The sequence below is a fragment of the Spermophilus citellus genome (assembly GCF_964194105.1).
Source record: "Spermophilus citellus genome assembly, chromosome: 18".
NCBI classification, from domain to species: Eukaryota; Metazoa; Chordata; class Mammalia; order Rodentia; family Sciuridae; genus Spermophilus; species Spermophilus citellus.
The window spans coordinates 974,289-997,023 of NC_138200.1; the positions used below are offsets into that span (position 1 = coordinate 974,289).

The 22,735-nt window shown below is 55.0% G+C and overlaps 1 protein-coding gene across 17 annotated transcripts in view; it reads right to left on the reverse strand.

Moving 5' to 3' along the window:
• The window catches only part of LOC308638191 (aurora kinase C-like), a gene marked incomplete at its 3' end in the record, with an annotated part of 60,597 nt that overhangs the window by 3,658 nt on the left and 34,204 nt on the right, over window positions 1-22,735 (reverse strand). For 14 of the 17 annotated variants that reach the window (XM_081275340.1, XM_081275349.1, XM_081275350.1 and 11 more), the window contains 9 exons: window positions 15,904-15,982; window positions 10,536-10,649; window positions 9,968-10,039; window positions 8,274-9,870; window positions 6,582-6,749; window positions 5,307-5,477; window positions 3,352-3,522; window positions 2,882-3,052; window positions 1,263-1,430 (listed from right to left, as the gene is read on the reverse strand). In XM_081275340.1, coding sequence (XP_081131466.1) covers window positions 1,263-1,430; window positions 2,882-3,052; window positions 3,352-3,522; window positions 5,307-5,477; window positions 6,582-6,749; window positions 8,274-9,870; window positions 9,968-10,039; window positions 10,536-10,649; window positions 15,904-15,982 — 2,711 coding nt within the window. Of the gene's footprint in view, window positions 1-1,262; window positions 1,431-2,881; window positions 3,053-3,351; window positions 3,523-5,306; window positions 5,478-6,581; window positions 6,750-8,273; window positions 9,871-9,967; window positions 10,040-10,535; window positions 10,650-15,903; window positions 15,983-17,426; window positions 17,587-22,735 lie in introns of those variants that run through there. The other 3 variants (XM_081275341.1, XM_081275342.1, XM_081275338.1) reach the window with 3 other exon arrangements.

Genomic DNA, 22,735 nt, shown 5'->3' on the forward strand with positions numbered 1-22,735 from the left:
GAGCAAATGGGGCAGGTGATCAGTTCCGTGGTGGTGGTGGGGGGTGTCGTGGACGGTCTTGGAACCAAACAGGTGAGTCGGCCAGAGAGGGTTTTACTTATAGTGGGCAGGAAGTTCTCCATGAGAACGGACCTTCAAGGCAGGAAGACCCTGTAGTATATGGCAACTGGGGCAGGAGCCGCGAGCAGGGGAGGAGGAATGCAAGAGATCTGGGCTCCGCAGCTGGGGTGCAGCTCAGTGGCAGAGCCCTTGTCTAGCTGTGCCAGGCCCTGGATTCCATGCCCCCACACACAGCACGCCTAGACCTAGAGTCAGCTCCTAAGGAGGATCCACTTGTAAGAGATTTGAGGCTTTGGAAATAAAGATGCTGTGGTATAACTTGCAACTGGAAAGGTCCCTTGGGGTGATCGGTTAAGAGTTGCTAGGAAATGAGAAACGTGCAGATCACGTCCGAGATAGAAACACAATCCCTGGGAGAGCTGCAGGTTCAGAGGAGAGTTTGCCACAGAGGGACAGGTGGTCAGATCCCAGGCAGCTGGACCAGCTGAGAAATAGCAGTGCTCGGAGTCGGGGGATGGTTGGGTTGCTTTTATAGACCTTATTGCTGAGAGCCGAATCGGTCATTAGAATGTGTGACATTATTGTCACCTCACATTCCCCTCTTTCCACAGAGCCCCTTGGAGACCACGCTGCCTTTGTCTGTGGAAGGTGGGGAGGTTCCATGAGGGAAAAGGCACGTCATGCAAGTCTGCATGTGGCTCCACTGAATCCTGACCACCAGAATGCCAAGATTTCCCCAGGATCAGCTAGGACCCCAAAACGGAAGCACCAGTATTCTGTGTCTGTTCTGGTCTCTGCAGCACAGCGAGGAAGTCCTTACACAGCCCAGACCACCTTTCCAGCTTGCAGATCCTCTGTCCAGTTGCAAAGAGGGCTACATCAATGTGAGGGCTGGGCTGAGAAGGGAGGCAGAGCTCACCAACCTATTTATGGGGCTGATGGGTTTCCTAAGGGGTAGGAGCCCATCTTCAGCCCCGGGGCATTGAACTGGAACCGGCTTTGGTTCCTGATCCTGGATCCCAGCAGAAGCAGCACATTTCTGAAACCCACCTCTGATAAATGTGAGCACCCACTCACCTATGTTCCCCCTGGAGCGGTCCAATCCTAAAAACTCAGGTGATACACATTGCCACAATCCAAGGTATTTTGGTATTTTGGAAACTAAAGCTTTCCAAACATTTTAGAAGAGCACAAACACCTACCCTAGGTATTTTAGGTGGAAATTTGGATTCCTCAAGGCATCACAGAGAAACCACAGCCCAGCAGCTATGGGATTCAGGCCCAGGTCCAAGTGTGTGAGGCTCCAGTTGTCCCGGAGCAGTGTCGAGAGCTGTCTGCATCCACGTTTCCCCACATTGCAGTCCCGCAGCCTGCAGAGCAATCGGATAAAGAGACAGGATCCCCTCCAAGGCCCCCGTCCTGCCAGCCCCCAGCACCTCAGCCTCATGGGAGACAGCTGCTTCCAGGTGGATGTGCACACACAGCACTGCAGACACAGGACACTTCTGCCCAGCCCAAGTGGCAGGGGACAGGACTGGCCTTAGTCTAGCACCTCTCCTACAGGGAGACACATACCTCCTGAGAGACAGGTTTTCCTCAGGCACAGCCTGTCTTGCAGGTCAGGAGCCTGGGCCCGGGTTCCTCCAGACCTGTCAGGAGCTGAGGCCTCATTCACTTCCTGCATCACTAGATCACTGAGGTCCATCTGCTGTCCTTTTGTTTTATTCCCAATCTCAGACTTTGTTGGCCCAGCAGAACTGAGGGGCACCTAGAAAGCTGGTCGTTCCTCACAACTCAGGGAACACACTTCATATTTGAATATTGCAGACCCTCTGGTAAGACTGGACTTCCTCAGTGCTCCGTCAGGGATGCTCACTAGAGGACAGTGACATCAGACATCCAGGCAACTGGACCTCACAGCCTGTACCCAAGCACGGGGATTGCAGTGCTCAGATTTGAGTGGCAGATACAGAGTCATCGGCAGCATGTGACACCTCATGTCATGTGGGATGCTGCCAGACAGACAATCCTACCTTAGGGCCAACTGGTACATCTCAGCCCTTCCACCCTGTGCCCAAGCCCAGCATCGCAGGAGGCCACAGAACTCAAGGAGCACTAGGAGACCAGGCACAGAGTCACTGGACAAGAGCTACCAGTTCGTACTGTGCAGAGTCCCAAAGCTGCGTATGAACCTAGAGTGTTTGGGGAGCAAATACTAAACCAAAGACCAAATGAAGTTACAACAGGCTACAGAAATACAAGTGTGGTCAGACGATGACTTTACACATTCAGAGTAATGACTGACAACTCTGTCTATAGAGTGGGCTTCATGCCCACTTCACAGATGTAGCCATGGGCAAGCTTCGTGGACAAGCTTTAGATTTATATAGTTAGAAAGATCAAGGTATCACTCTCATAAGATTGTGAGGATTTTGAAAAATAATACTTGAAAAATTTAGCATAGACCCCATAAGCAAGTTGCACTGTTTAGATGCCCAAGTCGGCTCCAAGACGGGGCCGTCTGCCTGGCGATGACCTACGTGACATCAAGCCCACACTCTGCTGAGGAATGTCTTTGGGTACTGACACGATCTTCCCCCTTGATCTTCCCCCTCTTATCTGCCCCTGGAGTCTGAACACTTCAATCTCAGTGTCTGGGATATGCCTGGAAAAACAGGCAAATGCTAGCACCCTTCCCGTGACCACCTGCCCTTTCCCCAATTCCCACCAGGCTCTCAGTCCCATCTGAATGGGTTGTCAGTGCTCCTGGCAGCCCATACCGACCCGCAGGCTGCATGCACGCAGCAGCCCCAGGACTTACACCAGCGCCTGCAGCTGGCAGTAGGGGTAGCGCAAGCCCTCACACAGGGTCTCCACCCCATTGTCCCCGAGGTCGTTCTTGGCCAGGCACAGGTGTGTCAGCCTCTGGCTGACGACCAGAGTGACAGACACTTCCTTGCAACAGGCTTCCGTGAGCTGACAGTTCTCCAACCTGCAGGAGTCACAGGAAAGGCCAGTGAGCAGAGCACCCCACACCCAGTCTTCCCAGCCGTCTCCAAACAGGGGGTCCCTAAAGCCCGTCTCAGTTCCTCGTCCTCTTCCCACCCTGCTGGTGACCCCGTGGGGACGAAGAGGACAGCAGTGAGATGCTGGAATCGTTCGCCTGGACCAGAGACGGGAGCAGGCGTAGGGTCACTGGGTGGTTCCACAGGGCTGCCTGCAGGTCCAGGGCCACCGTTCTTCCCCTGCGTCCCCGACCCCACAGGACACCCAGGAGGTGGGGAGACTTACGACAGCCTCTGCACGGGGCACGTGGGGTGTCTCAGCCCTGCGCACAGCAGCTTGGCCCCCTCGTCCAGGAGCTGGCTGTCGGAGAGGTCCAGACACGTCAGGGAGTGATTGAACTGCAGGGTCAGGAAGAGGTATGACCAATGCAGGGTGGGGGCAGAACTGAGCCCCAGCCTGTGGGGGAGACGGAGCCCGTCATTTCCTGGGAGGACAGAGACCAGGTCAGCTCACTGTGCTCCACTGCCTGGTGTGCCCTGAGTAATCTGGCTCCTCCACCATCAGCCCTGCCTGCCCTGCCTGTTCAAGTATCCCACGGCCATTTGATCAACATCCTGCCTGGTCTCCGAAAGAGAAAATAAAACTGCTAATACAACTCTATGATATTCACCAACACAGCCGGCTTAAAGCTGATGCTCAATAATCCAGACTACGGGGAGCCGCTCTGGCCAGGAGCTACGTGCACACCTTGAAGTCCCGAGTAAAGAGGTACTGAACTGGTATTGCACCTGCTGCAAAGCAACTGGACCTCACCTCCGCTCAGATAAGAGGCGCAGCTCCCCGAGTGGGCGTCACCCTATGGGGTTGGATTACACCCACTTGTCTGTTGTAACCCTCTCCCTTGCCTCATTTGAATGACTTCTCCCCAGTAAAACCCAGTGTGCGCCCTCTTTCTTGCCGGTCTTGCCCCACACCTTATGGGAGCTGTGGCTGAGGAGCCATCACTGAACCCAAGAAAAGGTTCTTTCTGTGTCTTTAATCAGCCCAAAGTCACTTGGAGTGACCCTGATTTAGTCGCCTGTCCACACAGAAGACATCTTGTTTCAAAAGTTATTAGGACATGAGAAGGTGGAAGTGACCAGGTGCAACCTGGTACCCAAGCAGCCAGGTCCACGGCGTGTTGGGCTTAAGTGTGGCAAGGATAGAGAACTTGGGGCTCTGGCCAATGGGTGTGGGTGGCCCGGACGCAGGTGTCAGGAGGCTGCACCGGGCTCCAGGCCCAGCTCTTCCCTTCCCCCACGCTGCAGTTCAAACCCACCCTGCAGAGCTGCCCCAGCTCCACCCACTACTCCAGGCAGATCAGACTGGACTGCCCACCCCACAGCTCTGCCCCGGGCTTAGCCTTTGGGGTGTCCTTCTCCTCCCACTTTGGGTGGTCTACACCTTCATGCCAGCCAAGTCAAGGCCACAGGAAGGGTACGTTCAGCACAGTGTCTGCCACATAAGACTGCTGTGCAGGTCGGCGCCTTCCCCTGGAGTCGACCCTACCACCCAGACTGTGGATCCACTCCAGAGCCCAGGGCAAGTGGGACCGTAAGGGCCTTAAGTCCAAGGAGCACAGGAGACAAGCAGCCTTCCCTCACTCAGTGTCACTAAGGAGGTCACCTTATCAGTATCTTAAAGCTACAGGGGAACAAACAGAAATCAGCCTGCTTGGAAATCAATACCAAGAGCTACCCTCTGGCCCAAGGAAAGCAAGTCCCCCTAGTGGATGACGAGAGCTCACATACACTTAGGACATGTCATTTCTAAGTCTGAAACCTGTGCCACCAGCCAGTGTCCTCAATCAAAGGGAAAGGAGGCCTCTGGCGACCACTTGTGGAGACAACTCGGGGAGCACCTATTCTGAGAGCTGGGTGACAGCAGCTAATCCAGACAGGGAGCCACCCAGGAGCCAGAACACGTGACTGGGCATAGTCACTGTGGGGCCCATGAAGGCCCATGGCCGTCCTGGATCACCACAGGCAGCCTGCAATGTCACCCACCCCATGCCCCAGTCGGGTGCACAGCCTCCTGGGCATTGCTCTGCCCCCGGGATCACATCCAGAGCCACGCGCCCAACTCCATGTCCCACTGGGTACTCAGTCAGGGCCACTCCCTTCTCCTGGTCCCACACGCACCACCCTGTGGCCCACGTTGAGGACCTCAGGGGAGGGGGCAGCAGTGACCACAGGGCCCACCTCAGGCACTGCAGGCGGCACCGATTATGTTTGAGGGTCTCTCGCAGCAGCAGCAGCAGCATCTGTGCCTCCGGGACGCTGCCTCCCAAGGTCAGGTGAGTCAGGGTCGTCTTGCCCACGAGCGCCAGGCACAAGTCCTGGTAAGCAGTCTCAGGGAATACGCTCCGAGCCCTGGGGACACGGGAGGACGGAGGTCACGGGGGAGATGGTCCTGTGCCTGGAGAAGGCAGCCCTAGGCCTGGTGCCAGGATGTGTCTGCTGCTCCTTTCTCCAGACTTGCTGGCCCTTGCCAAGGGCACATGATGAGCCCTATTTCATTTCCAACAAGCGTTTGCTGGGGAGAAAGGATGACAGGACGACATCCCTGGGAACAGCCACCTGGCAAGAACCCAGATGGACGGACATGTCCCCGAACGTGAGCGGACCCGTGACCTCCTTCAAGCTGAACAGAACAGGGCAGGGGAGGTGGGGCAGTCACAGGTGGTGACATCACCGACTCCCGAGATGGTAGCACCATCTCTAAGTCAGTCTCCCCCTGACTGAAAAGCAGCAAGAAGCCATGTCGTAACCCCCTGATGGAGGGCAGCCGGGCCCCCACCAAGGATGGTCTGCAGCATGAAGCAGGTGTGGGAGCAACCCTGCCCACTCTGCTGTTAGCATGGCCCACCTCTCACTGTCCCTGGGCGTGGCCAGGCCTCAGTTAGGCCAGTCCAAATTCCCTGTCCAAAGCAAGGGAGTTGACCCATGCCGAGGGCCTGTGTCCAGGAGGATCTTCTAGATGGCTTAAGGGCTGTTTCTAGCAATTTCCTATTAGCTGTAACAGCTGGAGGTGTCAGACGGATTGGAGGGAATCTCACCTGGTACAGAGTAGCAGGGTTTTTCTAGTCAAACTGGCTTATTTGGCTTAGCCTAATGTACCCACCATCCTTCTACCTCTGAGTTTGACATGTTAAGAGAGGAGAATGATGGTTGCTAAGGCTGGAGGGAGAGAGATTGGAGCATAAAAAATTTCAGACAGGAAGACGTTCAGTGGCCACCTGCACCCCATGGTGACCAGTCTCGTATCTGCTGGGTTTACACTACACCCCATGGGGGATGTTTGCAGACATCCAAGCTCTTGACCCAATTTTTCCGAACCTTGAGGTCGGGAACCATTTCCTTTCTTCATATTCTGAGCACATGGTCAGAGTCCAGTCAGGTATTCCAAGAGGGCTCCTGTCTTCAACATGCGAAGCTCAGCCCTGCCCCAGGCTCTCCGTGGAGGCCTCTACTTACGTCACTGTCTGCAGACGGCAGGAAATGTGGGTCATACAGTCACAGAGGAGCCTCACGGCCGGCTCACTCAGGAAGCTCCTGCTGATGTCCAGGGCACGCAGGTTCTTGTTAGAGACCACGGAGCAGAGGTCCATCCACAGGCAGAGTGGCTCGCTGTCTGGCCGAGACCTGCAAAGAAGGGATGGAGAGGAGCAGACTGGAGAGTGCAGCGGGGTGCAGCAGGTCTCCAGGACGACTGCTCCCTTCCAGGCCCGACTACCCGTGCCAGTGACCACAGAGCTCCTCAGATGTTGGTCACAGGGACTCTCACCCAGTGACAGCACTCCACTTTCTGTGGCCTAATGAAGTCTAAGGCGTGTTGATGCGAGGGTCTGTCCCGTGGGGAAGGCTTCAGCCATGTTATTCTACATAATTCTGACCAGAACTTGAAACTGCATCACTCAGAAGGGGGTTGACTTAAGAGCCTCAGAGGCACAGAACAACGCCCAGCTGGGTGCCCTGGCACATGCCTTGGTCCCAGCGACTTAAGACAGGAGGCAGGGACAGGAGAATCGCTTGAGGCCAGGAGATAGTGGCCAACCTGGGCAACACAGCCAGACTCCATCTCAAAAGTGAAAAGTCTTGGGCCAGGTCTGGGGCTCAGTGGCAGAGCACTTGCCTACCATGTGTGAGCACTGGGTTCAATCCCCAGCACAAAATACAAATAAATAAAATAAAGGTCTTGTGTCCATCTACCACTAAAAAAAAAAAAAGGAAATTTTAAAAAAGGCTAATGCCTGTCGTTAAAAATCTGCATCCAGTGTGTAAGAATTTACTGAAAGGATAGATCTCTTAAGTTTTATAATAAGATGGCAGAGGAATCTATGGGAGGTGGCAGATAGGCTTATGGCATCGACTGGGAATACTGACGTGTGGCTCCTCCTGTTGACGGTGCCCAGCGTTTTGCACGGAAGCATCCCTCAGTAACTGGGAATGAGCTTTGGGCCCCGTGTACCGAGTGTGGACTGTAAGGATCCATGTTTCCCAGAGTAGACAGTAAATGTTTTACACCAAGATCAAGTTCATTAACATATCTGTCACCTCCATGTAATCAAAACATAATCCTGTGTCCCACACATATGTACATATAGTTATTACTTGCCAATTAAAAATGAGTCTTTAAGCTAGGCGCAGTGGCATATGCCTATAATCCCAGCAGCTTGGGAGGCCGAGACGGGTGGATCACGAATTCAAAGCTAGCCTCAGCAAAAAGGGAGGCACTAAACTCCATGAGACCCTGTTTCTAAATAAAATACAAAAAATAGGACTGCAGATGTGGCTCAGTGCCCCCATGTTTAATTCCTGTACCCTCCCACTGCCCGCCCCCCTCAAAAAAAAAAACGACTAAAATTTTTTAATCTAAAAAAGTGTTAAGAAAAAAAAAATGTGGCAAAAATGTCAGGTATTGATGGAGAGAATACGTAAAAGGGTATAAGATCACAGAGGATCCAGGGCCCCGTCCACTCGTGAACACAGGCACCAAGCAAGGTCAACTCCAAGCCCCCCTACCAAGCTGCAACTTCCCCTCCCATGTAGAGAGCTAAACAGGAAGAGAAGGACGTTGAGAGCTGAAGCCAAGACCACAGGGGACTCCAGCCTCATGCTCATGGGACATGATGAGGTGGAGGAGCTGGTACAGGAAACAGCTCTCACCTCACACCCCGCAGGCAGGGCTCCAGCACCGCCATCTTCTCCTCCGGGAGCACCCCCTTGGCCACCCGCAGCGAGAGCCTCTGCAGGTCCTGGCAGTGCTGGAGGCAGAAGGAGCAGCTCAGGAGGTCCTGGCTGGTGGTCAGGTGCAGGGATGCGTCCTTCAGAGCGGCCGTGGCTTTGCTCACCAGCTCTGGGTCCTGAGACTCGTAGAGGCAGTGGAAGACCTCCAGAAGGCCCACTGCCCACAGCACGGGCTCCTCCTCCTCCGACGTGCGCTTCAGCAGCTCCTGCTCGGCCTCCAAGGACACTTGGCAGCCGAAAGTGGCCTCCAGCTCCCTCGCCCTGGCCCCGTTCAGGAGGCCCCACAGGAAGCGGCCGGCCTGGGCCAGCTGGGGATTCCTTGCTCTGGCCTCCGTGGAGAACAGCTCCCGCACACCCCTGATGTCCAACCTGGAGCCCTGCCACTCGCTGTCCCCCGGGAACCGCAGGATGTAGAAGGCGGCCGCCAGGAACTGCTGCATGCTGAGGTGGATGAAGGAGAAGCAGTCCTCGTGGTCCCTGTCCCTCTGGAGGACATGCTTGTCCAGGAAGGGACGGAGCTCGGCCTCTTCCACCTCAAGTGGCTCCAGGTCTTCTGTGTCGAACAGGGACACCTGGGTCCACAGGCCCTGGGCAGCCAGGAGACACAGGGCCTTCAGAGGGCGTCGCAGGTGGTGCTGGGGATGGCCGCCGGGCGCTGGCGTGAACTGGTCACAGAGGAACCTCAGGAACAGCGATGTGGTGGTCTGGCAAGCCAAGCCAGGGTCCTCTCCGCCGTCCATCAGGAGCTTTAGACTTGCGCAGAGCAGCTGGCACACGGCGGGCGCAGCGCACAGGTGGAACAGGGCTGGGCTGTGCTTCACGGTGTCCAGAGCTCGCAGTGCCTGGTCTGTGTCCTCAAGGTGTCTCAGGAAGAACAGCTCCCTGTCGGCCTCCGAGAAGCCCTCCACCTCCACCAGCAGCGGCTGTTCCACAAGGAGCAGGAGCTCCCGCAGGGCCTCGCGCCGCGTGGTGACCAGCAGGGTGGCCTTGGCCACCATCTTCCTCTTCAGCAAGCTGCTCAGCAGGACGGGCACCGGCTTCTTCTGGTTCCAGTCGCTACAGATGTCATGGATCAGCACCCCCGCCGGCACCTGCAGCTCCTCGAAGCCATCCACCACAAACAGGACGTTCTCTGCTCGGGTCAGGACCTCCAGGGCGTCGTCCTGCATCTCGGGGCAGTCCTTGGAGATCAGCTCTGCGAAGGTGCATGGGATCATGTGGTTGAGCTCCCTGCAGCTGAGGTAGAAGGCGCAGTGCAGAGGACTCTGACTGAACTCCGACCAGTCCAGCAAAGTCCTCTTGGCCTGCGTGGTTTTCCCAACGCCTGCAGCACCATGCAGCACCACTGTGCGCGGCCTGGCCTCAGGGCCCGTCTGGGGACTCAAGAATGGTATCAGCTTCTGGTTTCTCTGGGTGACGTCGTGGAAAATGTCACTGTCTTCAGGCCAAAATGTACTTTTCCAGGCTGAAGCAGGCTTATGCTCGAGAACGCTGGGCTTCCCATCCTCCTCCTCTCCTGAAAAACAGAATGTCGGGAACAAGAAAAGCCAGGAAGGCGATTTACCGTATGCCCTCAAACGCCAAATGTGTGGCATGAGAGGAAGTTCACCCACCTGCCTCTTTCTGCAAGGACTCCTCCAGGTCTCGCAGCATGGCGTGCTCCATCGTGAGCCCCTGGGCATCCTCTGTAACACACAGAAGAAGCTGGACTGCGGGGCCATGGGTTCTCCTGCACCAACAGTCAAAGGAGGCAAAGAAGGCCTCCGGGACGGGGTCTGCTTTATTGTGGACGGGGTCTGCACAAGACTGACCACTTTCAGGTTGGAGGGACAGCTCAGCAGGGGACTTGGGGTTCAGTCCCCAGCACCATGAAAGATGGAAACGTGTACAATTAATTCTTCCCCAGTGTCACGAGTCCATCACCACCGTCTGTTCCCAAACTCCTTCCCATCCCTCACACCCAGAGCCACCCATCACCCCTCCCCAGTTCCTGGTACACACTGACCCTCATCTCGTCTCCAGGTTTATTTGGGGAGTTTCATATAAACAGGCTCCTGAGGGAATGGCCTTCTGTGACTCCCTCCCCTGAACAGCGCTGGCTGCCCTTCCAAGCTGCAGTGTCCTGCCCTCTGTGGCGGGGAATGCCCATGGCATGGACAGGGATTTCATTCGTCCACTCACCCACGGGGGACATCTGGTTGTGCCTATCTTCTGGGAATTGTGACTCATGCTGCCAACGTACACTCACACAATTTCTTGTTTCAATACCCATCTTCAACCCTTTTGCACACATACCTAGGAGAGTTGCCGAGTTAGACGGTAATTCTATTCTCGTAGAACCACCGAACTGCCGGAAAACATGCTAATTAACCAGGAGAAAAATCAGAAGTCTAAAGCAGGCACCATGGACTGAACTCTGTGCACCAGGGGTTGACCCCGAAGCCCTAACCCCAACACACTGAAGACAGACGCCGTGGAGGACACACGAGGCCGACGGGACGTGTGTCCTGGTAACAAGGCGCCCAGGAGGACACAGAGAAGGCAGCTCTCCTGCAGGACGAGGAGAGGCCAGCCCACAGACCTTGATCTGGCGCATCCAGCCCCCAGAACGGTGAGAAAGTAGCTTTTGCAGAAGGCACCGGGTCTGCGGTGTTCGGCGCTGGCAGCCCGAGCAGGAGACCAGCACGCTCAGTAGCCACCAGAAGCACAGGCCCGGCACTCCTGGGCTTCCAGGAGGCTGGGTTCCCGCTCTCACGAGGCCTCTTGGTTTGATGAGGAGCCAAGCCCCACGACACACAGGGGACAACATCACCTGTGGACGGTGGCGGCAGAGAGCACAGGAGCCTGGGCTGTCACTTATCACACCGCCCCAGCCCCGGCCGGCAACATGATCCAAGCCCGTTGCTCCCTCGAGTCATCTTTGTTCTCCTGCAGGTTTCCAGAGTCTGGGCCCCAGGGAGCTCTGAAAGTGAGGGCAGCTGGGCTTTTTGTCACAGCACCCCTGAAACGCACACCAGGAAGACATCTTGAATCCGGCTTTGGGGGTCCCATCCCCTCCTGTTGCTGGGCCATGATACCCGAGGCTCAGGAATTGATACAGAATGGGACCTTCTCAGTTCTGGAGGCTAGAAAGCCCAAGAGGGAGGTGCTGGGAGGTCCCCTCACCTGGCGAGGGCTTCTGATGCTTCACCATGGTGGACACGGGAGGACCAGAGCTGCTCCCTCCAGCCTTTACACAGCAGCTAATCCAGGCTCCAGGGACCCCTCAATACACATTTGGGGGCAGTGTCACTGTGGCACCAGAGCCCATCACTGAGCCCCCAGCACAGGGTTAATGACTTCTGAAGATCAGAGCCGGAGGAACCCCGTTTCAGGGTTCTGTGGCGCCCTACTCTAGAGGGAGCCATGAGGGAATTCACATGCCACTCAACACCACGCTGGGCGCAAGGAGAAAAGGCCTCAGGGGTCCTCTCCACTTTCATCGAGAGGGACTGTGACCTGGGCCTGGGGAGGTGCAGGCGGCTGAGCACAGAGGGCAGAGGAGGCACACACCGGCGGGTTTTGATGAGGAAGAGTTGAACTTACCATGGGACTGATAGGATCACAGGAGCGGCCGCCTGCGAGAGAGGCTGGCCGCAGGGCCTGGGGAGGCATCAGGTAGCTCAACCAGAGATGGACTGGGACAAGGGAGGCAAAGCAGCCCGCAGGCCACCGGGTGCTGCCACGTGAGGAAGAGCAGGCAAAGAACCTGCGCATCTGGAGATTAGGGAGCGTTCTACAGGGAGGAAGAGAACCAGGGGTGGGGGGGGAAGAGAACCAGGGGTGGGTGGGGGAGAGAACCAGGGGGCGGGGGGGAGGGGGGAAAGAGAAGGGGGGGGCGGAGAGAACCAGGGGGCAGGACTGCAAGAAAATGGGGGGGAGAGAACCAGGGGGCAGGGGGGAAGAGAACCAGGGGTCAGGACTGGAAGAGAAGGGGGGGGGAGAGAAGGGGGGGGACTGGAAGAGAACCAGGGGGCGGGAATGGAAGAGAACCAGGCGGGGGGGGGGGAGAAGAGAACAAGGGGGGGACTGGAAGAGAACCAGGGTTGTGGGGGTGAGAACTAGGGGACAGGAGGGGAAGAACAGAAGGGGGGGGACTGGAAGAGAACCAGGGGGTGGGGGGTGGGGAAGAGAACCAGGGGACAGTACTGGAAGAGAAACAGGGGGGAGGAAGAACCAGAGGGTGGGACTGGAAGAGAACGAGGGGGTGGGACTGGAAGAGAACCAGGGGTGGGGGGGAGAACCAGGGGGCAGGGGGGGAAGAACAGAAGGGGGGGAAGAAACTGCAAGAGAACCAGGGGGCGGGGAGAAGAGAACCAGGGGGTGGGACTGGAAGAGAACCAGGGGGCGAGACTGGAAGAGAATCAGGGGGCGGGGCTGGAAGAGAACCAGGGGGCGGGACTAGAAGAGAACCAGGGGGCGGGACTAGAAGAGAACCAGGGGCCGGGGCTGGAAGAGAACCAGGGGGCGGGGCTGGAAGAGAACCAGGGGGCGGGGCTGGAAGAGAACCAGGGGGCGGGGGGGGGGGAGAAGAGAACCAGGGGGCAGGACTGGAAGAGAACCAGGGGGCGAGACTGGAAGAGAACCAGGGGGCGGGGCTGGAAGAGAACCAGGGGGCGGGGGGGGGGGGGAGAAGAGAACCAGGGGGCGAGACTGGAAGAGAACCAGGGGGCGAGGCTGGAAGAGAACCAGGGGGCGGGGCTGGAAGAGAACCAGGGGCCGGGGCTGGAAGAGAACCAGGGGCCGGGGCTGGAAGAGAACCAGGGGGCAGGGGCGGGGGGAGAAGAGAACCAGGGGGCGAGACTGGAAGAGAACCAGGGGCCGGGGCTGGAAGAGAACCAGGGGCCGGGGCTGGAAGAGAACCAGGGGGCGGGGCTGGAAGAGAACCAGGGGGCGGGGCTGGAAGAGAACCAGGGGCCGGGGCTGGAAGAGAACCAGGGGGCAGGGGCGGGGGGAGAAGAGAACCAGGGGGCGAGACTGGAAGAGAACCAGGGGCCGGGGCTGGAAGAGAACCAGGGGGCGGGACTAGAAGAGAACCAGGGGGCGGGACTAGAAGAGAACCAGGGGGCGGGGCTGGAAGAGAACCAGGGGGCGGGGCTGGAAGAGAACCAGGGGGCGAGGCTGGAAGAGAACCAGGGGCCGGGGCTGGAAGAGAACCAGGGGCCGGGGCTGGAAGAGAACCAGGGGGCGGGGCTGGAAGAGAACCAGGGGGCGGGACTGGAAGAGAACCAGGGGGCGGGGCTGGAAGAGAACCAGGGGGCGGGGCTGGAAGAGAACCAGGGGGCGGGGCTGGAAGAGAACCAGGGGGCGGGACTGGAAGAGAACCAGGGGGCGGGACTGGAAGAGAACCAGGGGGCGGGGCTGGAAGAGAACCAGGGGGCGGGACTAGAAGAGAACCAGGGGGCGGGACTGGAAGAGAACCAGGGGGCGGGACTGGAAGAGAAGGGGGAGAAGAGAAGGGGGAGGAAGAAGACCAGGGGGCGGGGGTTCGGGGGAGAGAACCAGGTGGGGGGAGAAGGGGGGGAAGAGAAACAAGGGGCGGAAACAGGGGGTGGGGAAAGAGAACCAGGGGGCGGTACTGGAAGAGAACCAGGGAGTGGGATTGGAAGAGAACCAGGGGGCGGAACTGGAAGAGAACCAGGGGGTGGGATTGGAGGAGAACCTGGGGTGGGGGGGGGGAGAGAACCAGGGGGCGGGGGAAGAGAACTAGGAGACAGTGGGGAAGAGAAGGGGGCAAGAAGAGAACCAGGGAGGGGAAAGAGAAGGCGGGGAAGAGAACCAGGGGGCGGGAGGAGAGGTCAGGGGAGGGACTGGAAGCAAACTGGCAGGTTGTAGTTTGTGCAACTACAAATGTCACAATGTATCCCACTATTGTGTAATTATAATGGCCCCATTTTAATAATTTTAAATAATTTTTATATGATTTACATGTTGAAATGATCATATTTGGAAAATTCTGGCTTAAATACAATTAACTTTTAAAAGTGTTCTATAGAAAGAATGAAGACAGCGTAATGGAGACAAAGTGGAAATAAAGATTAAGGGAAGATGAAAAGACCAGCTGGTACCAAGTGGAAGCCCCAGACCCTACAGAATGTCACATGGGAAATTGAGACTTCCCGTTGGCTGGAAGAGGTCTTCCTGCTAAACAGGAGCAAGGAGGTCACAGTGTCCCAGCCTGCAGCCTTCCCTGTAAGACGCACCTACCTGGAGCTGAGATTCAGTCTCACCCACAGGTCAGCCCCACACAGGAGCTTTTAGCACTCAAATTCCCCGACTCCCCAGAATCTCTCTGGGTAGGACCAGAACAGTATTTAGGATTCTCTGATAGCCTGTGCAGATCAGCTGCCCGAGAGCTTGATTGGAAAACTGGCCACAGTCCAGGTGTGGTCTGCCTCTAGTTTTTACAGATAATGTAACGTCTTATTGGTACAAAGTTGCACCCATTTATCACCAAAGGGCTGTTTTCAAAGTGCAACAGCAGGGCCAGGGCAGCTCAGTGGTGGAGCACTTGCCTCATCCGGGGAAGTCCCTAGGTTCCAACCCCAGCACCACAGAAGACAGAACTGTGCAGCGATTGCAACCCATAAATGGTACAAGAATTCAGTTGTGCAGTTCTGACATAGACCACACGGTCTGAGGCCTGAAATAATTTACTACTAGAACTTTCCTACAGAAGAAATTCCCCTCCTACCCTGGAGGAGATGCTGAGTGGACGTTTTTCCTTCAAAGCAATAGAATTGGGTGGAATTTCTTCTATGTGGGAACTGGAACATCCACAGAATGCCGATTTAATTGGTAGCTAATTAGGAACTCATTTTTCAAGGACACTGAACACACAACTTGAAGGGCTGGGGTCAGCTCAATGGTAGGTGCTTGCCTAGCATGCATGAGGCCCTGGGTCTGGTCCCCAGTACTGAAAAACAAAATAACAAACCCTAAAACCCCACATAACTCGTGAAAGAGAGAAAGTGAGTACTCATGGCTGGGGAGGCATCTTCTAAATGGGCAGGGAGTTCCTGGTTTGGACCTGGAAACCAGCACGTTATTAGGGAGAGGCCAATGAACTCTGTCTAGAGTTTCATTAACAGCATCATGAAGTTTACTATTTAGTTTTGACAAAGGGGAGCTGCAGACATTAGGGGGTGCTGGGTGAAGGGTGCATGGGGTCTCTTGGTACCGTCTTTGCAACTTTTCTATAAATATAAAGTTATTCAAAAACAAATAGCTTTTAAAATGTGGAACATACCATCAAAGGAGGTAAAATAAAATCACAAATACTGGTGCAATACAGCCGCAATCATCAAGTTACCACAACAGGGAGAGCGGAGTGGGGAAAAGCCTGGGGTAGACAGGAGGCGAGAGAAACACCTGTGGCAGGATCCCCCAGCGAGGTGGCCCTCACACCTCCTGACATAGGAGCAGGGGCTGCAAGTTGCAACAACACGCCAGGCGTCACTGAACCCCCTGGGGACAACTGCTCTGGGTTACAAAAGCCCAGTGTCCTTACCTGGGATTGGAGACGATTCCGTGCAACTCATCTTTTCCAAGATGTGCAGGTCACGTTCTGTAGCCAATTGTCTGGGAATCTGTGGATCAGAATTTGTCAAGTTTTTTGCTGGTGGCCTCTTCCACTCACACCACAAGGGCCTCTGTAGGTCATCCTCCGGCATGGGAGGATCCTTAATGGAGATTTAAAACTCCTTCATTCATCCTCGTTCAGGCCAGCTTTTGCAGAAGGGCCTGCAGGTTAAACTCTGGCTGCAAAGACGCAGGAAGCAACCTGGTTGCTCTAGCCTGGGATGGCAGGGCCCTTGGACAACCCTGGTTGCTCAGCCTTCCCCTTCCTGCAAGCACAGTCCCACAGGTGTGGGGCGTGGGGCACAGACCTGTGACCTTCCTGAGCACAGGTCACCGCCCCCAGCCTCTGTGACGCTTTACCCAAGTCCTGGGGGATCAAGATCTCACCATCCAAGTTGTAGACAGGGCACCAGCTCAAAACTACAGGCACAGGCCTCCGCCGCAGTGGCGGGCCAAGGGACCTTCTCTGGGAGGTGCAAATGCTGCCCAATGAGGGGGGAGTTGAAGGGTATAGAAAATAAGTTCGAGGCCATTTTCCTAAGCTTTTGTCATTTAAAATCCCAGGCCTCAGCCTAAGCAAAGGAACACAGAGGAATGTCACCGGACTGGCACCAGACCCTCCACCCTAATGGGTCACCAGACGCTGCCAAGCCACAGGGAACTCCCTATTCACATTCCTGTTCCACCCTAAAGGAAGCCTAGATAACCCAGACCCTGGCTTCAGCCGGCCGCCGTTTTCTGCCCTGAAAATGAGCCATGCCAGAGTCCACAGTTGACTCCACCACTAAATACAGAATAGAGAAAAGCCTGCTGACCCGAGGTTTGCTTCCCACCTCTGTCAGGAGTGCGCCCTTTGTTCTAACCCAGGTGGTATTTGCTCCACTGCATAAACCCAATCAAAGCTACTCTTCATCTAAAGTGGGTAAATTTAATGGGATAGAAATTTCACTTTAGGGCTGTGGCTCAATGATAGAGTGATTGCCTAGCATGTGTGAGGCCCTGGGTTCGATTCTCAGCACTGCATATAAATAAATAAAATAGAGGTCCATCAATAACTAAAAATATTAGAAGAAAGTGCATTTTATAAAACTCAGACAAAACCAATGTTAGGAAAAACTACAGGGGCTGGGGATGTAGCTCAAGCGTTAGCGCGCTCGCCTGGCATGCGTGCGGCCTGGGTTGGATCCTCAGCACCGCATACAAACAGAGATGTTGTGTCCGCCGAGAACTAAAAAATAAATATTAAAAATTCTCTCTCTCTCTCTCTCTCTCTCTCTCTCTCTCTCTCTCTCTCTCCTCTCTCACTCTCTCTAAAAAAAAGATTAAAAAAATTCTCTCTCTCTCTCTCTCTCTTTTAAAAAGAATAAAAAACTAAAAATAAATAAATAAATAAATAAATAAAGGAAAAACTACAGAATCACTGGGGGCTCTTCTCTCCAAATCTGTACTCACCAGGGGAGAGTTCAGCTCCAGGGCCCTCGCAAATCCTCCAAGGCTCACAGCAATGCTCCAGCCTCAGAAAGTTGTAGGGTCGAATCCCACCGGGAACTGCAGCTCCCCAGAGGAGATGAGGAGTCGACTCCCCAGGGTCAGGACCTGCTCCCACGTGCACCAGGGGAGAGGATGGGGCTATATGAGGCGCTCGCCAGCCTGGCTCTGCGATTGGCCCTTGGGCGGGGTGGGCAGGATTCCTTCCCACCCCAGGCCTTGCTGCTGGGTGGTCCTCACCTCTGATGGGGACTCACAGGAGGCACCTGGCCTGCCCTGGCCAATCTAACTTAATTGGCCTGGGGGACTGGGAATCAGGATCCTTGGTCCAAGCCCCTTTCTGGATCCCTGGGTCAGGTGGGCGATCAGGAGGCAATAGGAGACATACACTTTGAGCTCTGTGCAGGGCCCCTGGCTCTCTCAAAAGCCCTTTTAGGATTTTTCTAATAGGTGTGTCTTTTGTTAAATATTTGACCTTTTGTCTTCCCCCTCCCGGAAACAGGTCCCAAGGTGAAAGAAGCCGGCCACAGTGGCACATGCCTATAATCCCGGCTACCCCTGAGGCAGAGACAGAGCTGAGGCCGGGGAGTGGCAGGTTCAAGGCCAGCCTGGTAACTCAGAGACCCTGTAGCAAAGATCGAAAGGCCTGGGGAGCTGGGCGTGGTGGCGCTCTCCTGTAATCCCAGCGGCTTGAGAGGCTGAGGCAGGAGGATCTCGAGTTCAAAGCCAGCCTCACCAAAGGCGAGGTACTAAGCAACTCAGTGAGGCCCTCTCTCTAAATTAAATACAAAATAGTGTTGGGGATGTGGCTCAGTGGTCGAGTGTCCCTGGGTTCAATCCTCAGTACCAAAAAAAAAAAAAAAAAAAAAGGCCCAGGGATGTGGCTGAAAAACCAGCCTCTACCTCAGAGCAAAGCCTGTCCAAGGAAGGGACATCACCTTTTTCCTTGGAAAAACCCACAGAGCACTCCTAGGCACATTCCCACCCTGCTAAGTTGTTTATCTACAAATAACAGGAGAGATCTGCTGCACCAGGTGTCCCTGACTCAGTCAGGCTAGGTGGGGATCCATAGCAACCCCCTAGCAGCCACCAATCAGCATGAGACAGGGAAATACCTGGGATGCCAGGTGCCCCTCCCAGTAGTTTATGGTGGTTGATAACAAGTTGGGAAACCATGTAGTTCAGCAGGAACACCCCTCTTGGCTTAAACCAATCAGTTCAAATGAATACCCCTTTTGTACTGACCAATCACCCCTCCCCAACTTGTTCCCACCAGTGAATGTGCTAATCAAGTTTTAGAGTTGTTATTTGATTTTCCTGCGGTGTGTGATGATTTGCTAAAAGAGGCTATGATGTATGTGAAGTCCCTGCCTTCTCCAAAGAGTGTATAAAACTGCTGCAAACCCTGGGCTTGGGGCCTCTCAATGTCACTAGTTGCTGTGTGTGTGTGCGCGCGCGGAGGACTCAGCAAACTCGCAATAAACACCTCTTTGCTGCTTACATCGATCTTGGGTCTCTGGTGGTCTTTTGGAGGTCCCGAATTCGAGCATAACATGGCTCAGCAGAAGAGCACTTGTCTAGCGTGCAGAGGGCCCTGGGTTTGATCCCTGGTCAGGCACACACACAAAGTGGAGATGTCTGTTGCTCTTCCTGAACACGCTCTATCAAGCGCACCTGAGTTTGTGTTAATGGGTGCTATTTGGAAAGCCCCTAGACAACGAGCCACGGGAGGGGGCATATTGCCAGGGACCAGTGGTAGAAATTGGGAAATTCTTTTTTTTTTAAACAAAATTTTCTTTTTTTTTTTTTTAAGAGAGAGTGAGAGAGAGAATTTTTAATATTTATTTTTTAGTTCTTGGCGGACACAACATCTTTGTTGGTATGTGGTGCTGAGGATCGAACCTGGGCCGCACGCATGCCAGGCTAGCGCGCTACCGCTTGAGCCACATCCCCAGCCCCGAAATTGGGAAATTCTGATGACCAATAATGTGGTTAACCAGGCCCACCTGACAAAGCTCCAAAAACAGGCCTCCTTGCTGGTGAAAACACTCATGTGTGTCCAGGAGCATGCAGCCCCCCAACTCCCTGGGCGCAGAGGAGCTCCAGGGTGCCCCTCCCAAGCACCTTGGCCTCCAGCTGTCCACCTGGACCTTAAAACAGCTTAAGAAGTGGGTCTACGTGAGAACGTGTCCCGGAGCTCTGCGAGCCCATCCAGCCACTTAACTGAACACCAGGAGGGGTCACGGAAGCCCCCAGTTCAGAGGCAGGTGGTCAGATCCAGGGCAGAGCCTGGGGCACTCGACTGGCATCTGAACTGAGAAGGGGGACGGGAGGGCGGCAAAGATTCTCTGACCAAATTGTCAGGCTCCCGAACCTTCCCCTAGGCCCGTGTGTGCCTCCCAGGAAATCCAGTTGTAGCAAGTCAGTGTAGCCAGAACCCCACCGCCATACCTGCTCACACTCCATCCTCCACCCCCAGGTGACCGCTGGTCACCCCTGCCTTCAGCATGAACCCCCAGCCCCACTTAGTGAGGACCCCATCCCAATGCTGCTTCCTATTTTCCATCCATGCCCACCCCTGGCTGGCTCTAATTGCCCCCTGCCCGGGCTGTGGTTAACCAGGCAGTGAACCTGGCAGTGGTCCCAGTGAAGGTCTTTCCACATTTTGTTTTTTCTTGCTGGGGATCAAACCAGGGCCTTGCACATGCTGGGCAGGCGCTCTACCACCAAGCTACACCCCAGCCCTTTTTATTTTTTGCTTTGACAGAGTTGCCCAGGCTGACCTAGAACTTAGGATCCTCCTGTCTCAGCCTCCTTTGTCCCCAGGATCACAGATGCACTGGCAAAGTTAGCCTTTTTAAAAGGCATTTTTATTGGGCTGGGGATGTGGCTCAAGTGGTAACGCGCTCGCCTGGCATGCGTGCGGCCTGGGTTCGATCCTCAGCACCACATACATACAAACAAAGATGTTATGCCCGCCGAAACCTAAAAAATAAAGATTAAAAAAAAATCTAAAAAAATAAATAAAAGGCATTTTTATTTGTTACACTTTGTGGTGCTAGCAACCCCACCCAGGACCTCGGCATGCTGGGCAGGCGCTCCACCACCGAGCCCACCCCAGCCTGTGGGGGTTTTAAAATATACAAATGATTGAGAAGTTATCTTTTGCTTCTTTCTAACTTCTGTTCTTCCCAGGAATCGGGACTGAAATGTCGGGTAGCATCCCCATGGTTACATAATTCCCTGGGGAGGATGACAGATTGAAACAGACTTCTGTTGGGATGAGTGGCCTGGGGTGGGGTAGACAGAGCCTGCAAAGGTGACCGGCTGTGTGGAAGAGGAAGAGTGTGGCCTGAACAGAGCCCTTGAGGAGAGGGTAAGAAGCCACAATCCAAAGCCATCCACGGGGCCGAGGGTGCTCAGCGGCAAAGGCTGGGTTTCCACGCCCGGGGGAGAGCAGGTCAGCAGAGCGCCCAGGCCACCAAGTTCCGCAAGCTCGGGGCTCCCAGCCCAGGCAGGGGGATGTCTGCCTCGGAGGACCCTGTCTGGACTGGCTGCCTCTAGACAGACTCCGGAAGCCAGGAGCCAGCTCACGGGGCCCCAGGAAATAGCAGCAGCCGGGCGGGAGCCCCAAGCACAGAGTTCGGGTGAGACGAAGCTGTCCCCACTGCGTGCAGACACGAGAGGTGTGGGCCATGCCTGCCTCCTGGGTGACATGGCCCCCTGGTGACTGGTGTGGCAGTCGCTCTTCACTTGGCACTACTCTCTAGGACAAAGCGAGTCCTTAACTGTGTCCAAGCGCGTAGCAGGTGTGACGTGTCTCGGGGTAAACAATCAGGAGCACAGAGTCCTGAGGTTTTCTTTTCATGCTCTTCTTTGGGGTCTGGAAAGAGCCACTGAGAAGGTCAGAGCAGATCAGAGGGCACCTGAGGAGACCTGCGTCAGCAAGAGGAGGAAGCTGGCCGCATGTCCCCCGGCTCAGAGCTTCTGGAGGGCAGAGCCGGTGCCTCAGCATGATGGTGTGCCACAGGCAGAAATGGACCTCAAGAGTGGCCACGTCATGACGTGGAACTGCCTCGTCGGGAACCCCCAGTGCAGACCTTTGTTGTCCGGGATGTTTGTTTTATTTTGTGGGGTTGAGGATGGAACCCAGAGCCTCATGCATGCTAGGAAGGCACTCGCCACTGAGCCACACCCCAGTCCTGTTTAGTTGTTTGTTTTTAATTTTGAGATAGAGTCTCCTCTTGCTAAATTGCTTAAGGCCTCACTAAATTGCTGAGGCTGGCCTTGAACTTGCAATCCTTCTGCCTCAGCCTCCGGAGTATCTGCGATTACAGATGTGCCCTACCATGCCCGGCTCCAGTTCAGAGTTCTTTAAAGAGCCACACAAATGCACACCTATCAGGGACAACAGCCAGCATCTCATTAAGGGGTCCTTCTTCCTGCCCAGGATAATCCAAGCCACCCTAAAACTGACAATCTCAAATAATCAGTAAGTAACAAAGTACAAATACTCAGAAATATATCTACAGAATGGGAAGCCCCTGACTGATCTAGTCCTAGTGGGTTCTGGAACTAGATAGAAGACAAAATGGCTCTGGTGGTTTATTTAAGGGGGTACATCAAAGGTAGGGATAAGGTTTCAAGAGCCGAGTGTTGATTCCTGACGTCTTGCAGTCAGCAGGTTGATTGACATCTTGGCAGGTGATACCCATATCAGGTGCTCTGTGGGCCAAGGCAGAGCAACAAAGAGATTCACATTGTCCCTGGGCAATTGACCAGAACAAATGACCACTGGTCATTCCCAGATACCAGATGTCTCTATCCACAAGGCTTCCATGCATGGTGACCCACATGTGACCCACACACGTAGACAAACACATGCACACACAAATACACACACAAACCAAAAGTGTACAAAAGTAGGCCTTGGAGATGATGGACAGTTACGTACTTGAGCAAACAAAAAACTGCACTGAAATCGTGCATGTGGTGTGACTGTCTGTCACGACTGCACACTTGTGTTCTGTGTCCATCTGTATATGGCATTGTATATGCATACCCGCTAGACCAGGTGACACACAGCTGTGGACAGAGGACACATTCCTCACATGTAGGACTGAGGTGACTAGTTTTCACGTAATCCTATGCACGACTCAGGTCCGCGCTGTGTGTGTGGGTCTGTGCAGTCACATGCACTCACACAGCAGCTTGGTCAACAATGAACAATGAATGTGCAATGGAGACCTGGTAGGTCATGCTGCCAGGGGACG